General features: G+C 29.7%; 1 protein-coding gene across 1 annotated transcript; it reads left to right on the forward strand.

Moving 5' to 3' along the window:
- The first annotated feature begins 1,976 nt into the window (after nucleotides 1-1,976).
- On the forward strand, nucleotides 1,977-6,052 carry LOC114185317 (ammonium transporter 2-like). The gene is made up of 4 exons (XM_028072977.2): nucleotides 1,977-2,987; nucleotides 3,352-3,637; nucleotides 4,009-4,112; nucleotides 5,322-6,052. The coding sequence occupies exons 1-4, from the start codon at nucleotides 2,346-2,348 to the stop codon at nucleotides 5,745-5,747; spliced, it is 1,458 nt and encodes a 485-aa protein (XP_027928778.1). The 5' UTR covers nucleotides 1,977-2,345; the 3' UTR covers nucleotides 5,748-6,052.
- Nucleotides 6,053-10,496: the final 4,444 nt, after the last annotated feature.

Below are 10,496 nucleotides of genomic sequence, written 5' to 3' on the forward strand. Positions count from 1 at the left end.
TGATTTAAAAAAAATTACTTAATTTTGGTCTCTTAGGTCTGTTTTAATAGAAAAAACATAGTATAGATGAAAATAGAAAAATAAAAGAAAGTCAAAGATTTTTAGTTAGAAATATAAGAAAGATATCAAAACAAGTAAAATTGTATAAAAATTCTAATATTTTAAAAATTATTTATACTCTTTTAATTACACAATTATATAAATTAATTTCATTACATCTTTCCTTTTTCATCTCCTTTCTCTCTATGAAAATGGAAAAAATGAAAAGGGCCACTTGAACCTACTATAGTATAGTCAAATTAATGTCTACAAAATAAAAATATCGAAAAAAAAATATTTTTTTATGTTAAAATAAATTAATTCATAACAATTTTATAAGGAAACTAGTCATTTAAATAATTAAAGTACCAAACATAAAACTAAAAATATTAAAAGATTAAACTTTTGCTTTAAGCAATGTGTTTACAGCATTGTGTTAATACTGTATTGGTTGTATTGTAAGTTGAAAAATTAAAAAAAATAAAAATTAAAAGTATATAATTTATAAAAAAAAGGAAATTGTTGGATGGTAGTTTTGGTACCGTTACCGACCCATCTTCAAATCATTAATTTCGTTTTGCTACTTTAGATAGTCACCAATAAATACTGGTCCCTGTTTTGCACTGTATTCTCACAATTTTTTTTTTTCTGTTAATTCCACTTACTGTCACAAAATCAATTTCAACCGAGTTTGAGTTGGATTACAAAAGCTATAATTTTTTTTAAATATATGTTAATTTAAATTTGACTTACTTTATTTAAAAGTTAAACATATTTACCCAGAGTTAAAAATGAATTAATTTATAATTTATCAAATTAATCTTTAATAATATTTTGTACTATAGTTATTTATTATATTTAATTATGTAGATTAACAGTTTAATAATAGAACTGTTTCAATAATTTTAATTTTTAATTGATTTATTTGTTTTATTATATGCATTAAGGTTTTGATTTTTATTTATTATTTTTAGAATATTAAGTATGATTACTGTTTAGTAAAAATAGATAAGTATAAAGCTACATGCAAAATTTCTAACATATTAAAAAGTGAACTAATTGAATTATTTTTCTTAACTTAAGAAATTTCTAACTTACAAAATTTGTATGTAATAAGAAATGATATTCAATCCTTTACATTCTACTTCCAAACACTAATCTTATATTTCATAATAAGCACTATTTCTTCTATTTTTTTTAAAATATTTTTTACCAAATTAAAGTTTACTTATATTTAATATGAGCATATTGTATCTTCTATTTAGATTCAAAGAGTAATCAGTGAACAAGTTTAAATATAAAAAGAAACTTAAATATATTTTTATTAATGATAAATGACCAATTTATTTGAACCTGTTGTTTAATAAATTTGTAGTTAATTTTTGTCCTTAAATATATTTAGACAGGGTTCCAAACATTGAAATAACATTATTTAAGTCCCTTTTAGAGAAAAAAAAATCAAGAATGAAAGAGTTACAGAATTGTTAGGGGTTGGTTAACAATAAAACTAGTTAATTTACCATTTTGAAACATATTCAAGTATAAATAGAAAAAGTAATATAGAAAAATAAAGAATTAATATGTTAATTTCTTAACAAGCCAGAAAACGATGACTAATAATTAAAAATAATAATAATTATAGGATTGACAAGTTAGTAAGATAAGAAAACAATAATTAATACAGTTGAAGAAAAATAAGGAAATATATATTAAATAAGTAATACGTTTAAAAGCTCATATTTTGTTGTGATTAGTACTCTCACATGTACTGATAAGAAGCAAAATTAGTTATAAATCGTAAGTTTCAATTTTGCAGTTTTCATAGAGTCCAGCGTGTGCTTTGACTCACCAATCAAAATGCACCTTCATGAATTCACACCACGTGTTCGTAACATTCCCCAGTCCTCTTGTGCTCTATACTTACCCATCATTTTCAACTAAAAGTCATAATTTGCCAAAGAAACTTTGAATTTTCCTTCTGAATCCACTGAATTGCTGCAGCCACTTATGAAAAGCCAACACCAATTTACACAGAGATTCAATCAAACCGAGTATCCCACTTTTCAGATTGCTTTCATCAACCTATATATGCAAACTACCATCCCACAAAAAACAAAGTGATTTGTTTCAAACACCACTTCCTAGGCTGTCACACAGTTTTTTTTATGTCTGATCCTTGTACTTAGCAGAGATTTAGGTTTCATTTTGGAAAGACAAAGCAAAATCTTTGGCCATGCCCTTTATATTGGATCAAAGAGAGAGTGAAGGGTGAAAGAACTTGTTCAAGAATCGCAGCATCTGCAACCATGACTACTCCTTTGGCTTACCAAGAACACCTTCCTGCAGCACCCGAATGGCTGAACAAAGGGGACAACGCGTGGCAGTTAACAGCGGCAACTCTTGTTGGTCTTCAAAGCATGCCGGGTCTTGTGATTCTGTACGCCAGCATAGTGAAGAAAAAATGGGCTGTGAACTCAGCTTTCATGGCTCTCTATGCCTTTGCAGCAGTTCTCCTATGTTGGGTGCTGGTGTGTTACCGAATGGCCTTTGGGGAGGAGCTTTTGCCCTTCTGGGGTAAGGGTGCCCCTGCACTAGGTCAAAAGTTCCTCACAAAACGAGCCATAGTTATGGAAACCACTCACCGCTTTGATAATGGGACTGTTGAGACCCCTGCTGAAGAACCCCTTTACCCCATGGCTTCCCTTGTTTATTTCCAATTCACTTTTGCTGCTATTACCCTCATCTTGTTGGCTGGTTCTGTTCTTGGCCGTATGAACATCAAGGCTTGGATGGCTTTTGTGCCTCTTTGGTTAATCTTTTCTTACACTGTTGGGGCTTTCAGTCTCTGGGGTGGTGGCTTTCTCTACCAATGGGGTGTCATAGATTACTCTGGTGGCTATGTCATTCACCTTTCCTCTGGAATCTCTGGTTTAACCGCTGCTTATTGGGTAACAAATAAACCTTCCCTTTTCATTTTTCTTCATAGCCCTATCAAACTTTGCCTCAAAAGTCTACAGGGTATCTTTTAAATTGCATTCATGATCACTGTTTTGTCACAAAATCTCATCTTTTGGTGTTGTCAAAAAATTGCAGAAAAAAAAAAGATAGCAGCATCCTTGTTGTTATTGTTACAGAGTCCAAGTTCTATTTTTTCTTCTGATTTGGAAGAAATAACCATATTTTATCAATTTTGTTATACTGTTGAGAAAAAATGTCTTTTTCTTAAAGCAACAGTGGCAAACATATTAACCAATTAATGTTTTGATGAATCATGTTTGGGAAGTTGGTTTGTGATACTGATAAATTGTGCAGGTTGGACCAAGGTTGAAGAGTGACAGAGAGAGGTTTCCACCGAACAATGTGCTGCTGATGCTTGCAGGTGCAGGGTTGTTGTGGATGGGGTGGTCAGGGTTCAATGGTGGAGCACCATATGCTGCAAATGTTGCATCTTCAATTGCTGTGCTCAACACAAACATCAGTGCAGCCACAAGTCTCCTGGTATGGACAACCTTGGATGTCATTGTGTTCGGGAAACCTTCTGTGATCGGAGCTGTGCAGGGCATGATGACTGGTCTTGCATGCATCACACCAGGAGCAGGTATCATCAATTCTCTTTATTTCTTAACTAATGCTCAAATTCTATAATCTTTCAGTCTCTGGACCAAATTTACTATGAAAATGGATAAGTATATGTATTTTTACTTGACATGTTTATAAACACAAATGAGTTTCAACTTATATTGTTGGCCTACATAATATTTACATACACATTCAACAAATATTCAACAAGCATCATGTTAATTTGACTTCAGTATAAAGTATTTCACACTTGTGGTGGAGTATATATATATAAAAGATAAAAGGATTTTTTGAAAAAATGAAAATGAGAAATTCTTTAATAATGAGCATAAGTGTAGATGCAGTTTTTGTTGACTATTAACAAGAGTTGTTTGTGAGAACAACTTGCAGGGCTTGTGCAATCGTGGGCTGCTATAGTGATGGGAATATTATCTGGGAGCATTCCATGGGTCACCATGATGATTTTGCACAAAAAGTCAACCTTGTTGCAAAAGGTAACACTTTATTTTCTCACGTCACCCTTTTTTTTTTTTTTCACCAAAATATTTTTATTTTATATTCATTATTTTCTGTTATTTCACTTTCATTATCTTTTTTTTTCTTATCTCCTTTCTCTATTCTTGTTACACCATTCACCATATTTATTATTTTTATTCTTCTCTCCCTCTTTGTCTTCAAGCACTCGTTTTCTCCTTCACACCCTTATTTTTATCATTTGAGAATAGAATATGGGAGTAACTTTCGTTTCACATGTGCACGTGTTTGTGAATTTTATTTAATATAGGAAAAAAAGAATCAACGTTGATTCCACCCACTATCATTTCTTTTTGTTATTATTTAAAAACAAAAAATACGAGATGAAGATGAAAACCGTCTTTAATTTATCATTTACCTTGGGGTTTTTCTTTGTTTATTAAAATGGGCAAATACATTTTTCTTCGTCCAATACACGAGGTTGTGAAAGGATCTTTCCCTGCTTTAATAGATTCCTTGAATCTTTCTGTTTACCGTAATGGCGTGATGACATTTTTAATTTTAAGTATAATCTATGCTTGCTAATTACTCCTCAAAAGATCATTATCATATCACCAAAACTTCAACTACAAATTAATAATAACCCTTGAATCTATTTTTCCTTCCTTACAAAAGCATTTCGTGAATCATTAATATTTAGCGGGTTAATTTTTCTATTTATCCATGTCGATATATTTATCTATCTATTATATATATAGTTTTTACTTAGGTTAATTTTGTGAAATAATATAATTTTTGTATCAATAAATGTTAGTCATTAAGTTTTGTTATGTTACAATCGAATATTTATCACTAGATCAAAGACTATATAGTCATTAGTTAGGATATAATTCTTTTTAATTAAGAACGTTCTTTTTTTTTGTTTAACTTAAGAAGAACGTAACAAGTGGGGTTGAATCCACAAAAGCTATAACTGTCTAAGTGGCACGATTCGATTGTAATTCGGTTCACATGGCTTTCGCCACAAAATAATTGATATCATCTGCAACATATCACTGGAGTTGAATCCACAACATTTTCCATCCTCCCTTCTAGACTCATAAAACCAATCTTATTTCTTCAAATTATTAACAAGAATCAAATCCACGACTGTTTCTTCTCTTCTCATCTCTTTCGTATCGAATTACTGAATTATCTTATCATTTATCTGTGAAATATGTTATGTTTAGGTGGATGACACTCTTGGTGTGTTTCACACGCATGCTGTGGCTGGGCTTTTGGGTGGTCTCCTCACAGGTCTATTTGCAGAACCCTCTCTGTGTAGGTTACTGTTGCCTGTTACGAACTCAAGGGGAGCATTCTATGGAGGAGAAGGTGGCATGCAGTTCGTGAAGCAATTGGTGGCAGCGATGTTTGTGATATCATGGAACTTGGTGTCGACGACCGTCATTCTCCTTTTCATACAGTTGTTCATACCGTTGAGGATGCCAGACGAGCAGCTGGAGATCGGCGACGACGCCGTCCACGGCGAGGAAGCGTATGCCCTGTGGGGTGACGGAGAAAGATTTGACCCAACCAGACATGGCTTGCACACTTCCAACACTGCTGTCTCACCTTATGTCACTGGTGCAAGAGGGGTCACTATAAACTTGTAGCTTTCCTCGCACATTTGTATAAAGTTAATCCACGATTCATAGGATTAGCAATGAATCACAGAGTGTTGTAAGTAGAAATTTGGTTTTCTCATTTTTGTGGTAAGAGATGTTCAATACTTTAACATTTAGAGTGTATATTTTTCTCCATCGAAGATAATCTTGTATTCTTCTACCACTTGGAGTTGAGTGGATCCTTCCAAAGCCGTATCCTATACTTGTTTTAGTGGTGTTTCGCTGTATCCTATACTTGTTTTAGTGGTGTTTCAGATACAGGGATGAAATATCTATTTCCAACATTCGAATTACTCTTAAGTCTTTTCTTTCAAAATTCTCCTATGTTTGTTATTTCGTTTTTTTTCCGGTTCGATTTCCTTTATCCTTCCCACTTAGTTGGTCGGACGATTGGTGTACCCATGTAAAAGGTTTCAATGCTTAATTATGATTCAATTGCTTTTTAAACTTGCTTACTAACTTGTATTACTTTAATTTATTTTTACCTTACTGATCTAGTTTTGTTGCGTCTGTCCGACTGGAGAACCGTGTGACCTAGCGGTTGTCTCCATAGATGTGGAGACAAAGTTCAATTGGAAAAAATGTGGAGGCCTTCGGTTGCGAGCTCCCTTAAAACACTTATGAGAAATTGTCACATCAACAATTCAAAAAAGGATTCGCCTGTAACGGACGACCTGCAGTCGCTTATTCTTAGACTGCCTGACTGATGATCTAACGATAGGCCACACAGGACAAGTGGTTTTTCATTTTCAACTTTCTTGATTTTTTGGAAAAATCAAATTCGTAATCACTCACGACTCATAAAAGTTATCAATCTTGGACACTTGAGTTTGTTTGTTATTTTTGGTTCATTCATTGATATCGAGACTTAAAGATATGTAGGATATTTTCATTTTAATATTAAGGATTTTAAGTTTTTATTTCCTATTTATTAAAGCAGACAATGTATAACGAAAAAAAAATGGTGCTTCTCGACTTCTCTAGAAACATCATAATCAAAAGAAAAGTCTTCCTTCCTTGACACGATTGTAGTTACTAGACAAATTTAATCAAACTAAAGTTGTAGAAGTTAAATATGTTAAATTACTAAAAAAAATAAATTGATGTAAAAAAAAAATATTAGTAAAACAAAATTTACGGACAAAAAATTTTAGAATTTTAATTATCAATAAAAAAATCATAATATTTATATATTTTAATCGTTTAATAAAATTTATTGATAAACACTTTACAGATAAATTTTTTATCTTCGATATTTCATTTTTGATTTACTGATAAATTTTTGCTATCGTCAACACATTTGTTAGTTGGTATTAGCTTTTTTAGTGAATCATGCTTTTCAAACACAACTTTTATACTTCTTCGTTATGAAAATTCACTTAAAAACTACATCACAATCCTAAATTTCAGTGTTAAAAAAAGTTGGAATGAACTAGGATTCTTAATTCTAAGTGGGAAATTTTATATTCTTACACCTTCCTAACGCTAATAAAAAAATTAATATTTTTACTTTTCTGCTTGATTGATTTCAAATGATTTTATATATTAAAATAAAAATACTAATTCATCGATGTTGAATAGATATACAGCAGAAAATGAAGTTTTTATGTTTCATGACCTTCTTACATTAGTGTAGCATGAATAGGATCTTGCCATCTTTATGACGATTGTCAATTGTGATTTATGAGACTAATGGTGTTTAATTTAATTAGAAGAAGTTGGGTCGTAGATTTTTAGTTGTATGAATATGATATTTTTAATGTTAAGTTTTGCAATGTTTTTCTTGCACGAAATGTCTTGACATGTGTATAAAATTTAGATTATCAGCAGCTTATGAGGGAGTTTTTGTTTTCTTCACCGGTATGCTTTAATTAATAGAAATTCTCACTTTTCTTTCTATTATATTCAGAATTTGCTAAAATTCAATTTATCATTAGGGTGCTTTTTATGATTTTAAATTAATCTCATAAACATTCACCAAATAGTTCCGAATTATTTAATTCACATGTTAAATAGGTTTGCACCAAGTTGAGGACGAGACGATTCTTAACTCACCATCAATAATATTTTATTAATATTATTACAATCTTATATGATTTTTTTATTAAAATTATTTATAATTTTTAATTATATAAATTTATAATCTAATCATACTATAATATTGTTTAATAATATTTGAATAGTTTAAATATTTAATTTATTTATTTATCAAATTATACATGCTGATGATGTATATTTAAATTTTTAACTCTATCATCGTAATAATATTTGAAAAATTAAATCATTTTCATTTTACTGATATAAAAAAAAATAATCTAGTCAATTCACTTTTATTATATTATAATAAATATAAAATTATAAAAATAAAATATTCATATATAACTCAATCTACTAACCCACCTGTGTGTCAAGTTACAAAGTTATAAAAAAAGGATTGATCTGCACCGTGGATTAATTATAAAATACGGATAAATTAATTGATGTCTGTTTCACTAGTTGTCTCTGATTTGAACTGTTATAAAATTATATTAAATATTTGTATTCAACTGAAACAAAATTATTTTTGAAGAAAAGTACTTATAATTTAAAAAAAAATCTTTAGAATAATGTCCTAAATTTATTGTTGAGCAAACTAAACAAATTCTAATAGCAAATTGATGGTACTACAAATGTACCTCCGTCCAAAGCCATTGACCGAGGAAGGAGCAACTTCCGAGTATAAACGGTGACGTGAAATGGAATGACTTTTCAACGTTAACGGCGAAAGTAAGCTAAAAAATGGCATTGTAATATAAGAAAATGGTCTCATTTTTGGCATAAAATTTTGTCTTTTTTCAGAAATTTTCCGTAGAGTGAAGGTTCTATGGCAACTTTAATAAATCCATTTGGAAGAAAAGTGAGATTGGGTAGGTTAGAAATTCCATCACGTTAAGCAGTTTGTTTTATACGGAAATCGAAGGAGACTGCAATTTCGTTTGAGTTCCTACCCAAACACTTATTCCTTTGAGAGAGAAAGGCACTAGTCCTTTCACCCATTATTTCATAATTGCTACTTCTTTTCTTTTCCTCTTCTCGAAAGTAATAGTCATGTTTTCACTTTCTTTCTCATTGAAAAGTCTTACATCAATTTCAGCCATCTCTTTGCGTTTTGTGAGAAATTTAAGTCTTTGAATTTTGAAATATCATTTCTTATTAAAGATATCTAGGATAAATAATATACGGGTTAAATATGTTTATGATCCTTTAACTTTCACTAAATTTTTTGGAATTAGTCTATTTCAAAATTTTGGACCAATTTATTCTTTTATCTTTTGAAATATGAGAATTTAGTCATTTTAATCAAATTTTGTTAAATTTATTTAATATTTCAAATGCGTTTCATAATAGTATTTGACTTAACATTAAAGTAAAAATGTGTCAAACAGTATAAACAATTCAAATACAATCCTGAAATACGTACGAAACATCAAATAAATCTAACAAAATTTGATTAAAAGGACTAAATCCACCTATTTTGAAAGATAAAGAACTAAATTAGTCCACAGTTTCAAAATTGACTAATTCCAAAATTCACTGAAAGTTAAGAGACCAAAAACATATTTAACCCATAATATATAAAATGATAGTCAAGAGAATGCGATATCATCTCGATATAAACATCTCAATCATAGTAAAAACGTACACCAAGATTATGCCAGCTTTCTAAGATAAAGTTAGTACGGTTAATCAAAATTAGGTGAACAAGACAGGTTAGTAAAATCCTAAACTACTAGGAAGGTCTTGACTTACCTAATCTAAGTCCATGTAGGTAAAAATTCACAAAAATATTATAAATAGTATTGTTTAAGAAGTAATTTTTACAAATACAATACTAATTTTTTTTTATTTTTACTTGAGCGTTGGAATGTCATTACAAACATCTCGACCCAGAAGTATTCGGATTGAAGAAAGACATCTAAGTCTCTGAAGATCTGGTACAATTTGGATTGGAAAGAAAGGAGATAATGGGGAGGAGGGTTTCCACTAAAAATGTATTATGTGTGTTTAGGCTCTTCAAGAACAACAATACTTATATATTTATTATCTTACTATCTTATATTAGAGATAATGTTAAAGTTGTTTTATGAAGCGGTTCATAATTAATTATATTAAAAAAAATCTTATAATGTTTGCATGTCGGTTAATATATTAAATATCTCTCTGTTTAAATATGGAAAAATTTGATACAATTTCTCTCCTTTAAATATATGTTCATGTATTTTTATACAAACTATATTTTATGTTTATTAATAGGTGTTCTAACATTAAAATGTTTTTGAAAATATTATAATAATTGTTATCTTAAAATTTTGATTTATCATCAAACCTAATTACATCTAACGATTAATGTACTCCTCAATCTTAATAAGATACATTTTTAATCATTATTGTATTATTCTATTGAGTGTTATTCCAATTTATTCAAGAAATTAACTAAACATTTTACTACAACTAGTAATTCAAATTTGTTATAGAATTTTATGTTCTCTCTTCATTCTAATTAGGATAGGTACATACATTTATTTTATAGGTTATATATGTTGTACTATTTATTTATTTATTTATAATATAATCTAAATCCTACCCCATATCTCAAATTTTCATTTCTTTTCTGCAATTTTTACCTACTACTCTTTTGTAAATTTTCTAAATCATTGACTTGTAACACCCTTGAGTACTTTAAATAAGATGTAAATC

This window comes from Vigna unguiculata, chromosome 5 (genome assembly GCF_037176805.1).
Source record: "Vigna unguiculata cultivar grain cowpea cultivar isolate G323 ecotype 2 chromosome 5, ASM3717680v1, whole genome shotgun sequence".
Lineage (NCBI taxonomy): Eukaryota > Viridiplantae > Streptophyta > Magnoliopsida > Fabales > Fabaceae > Vigna > Vigna unguiculata.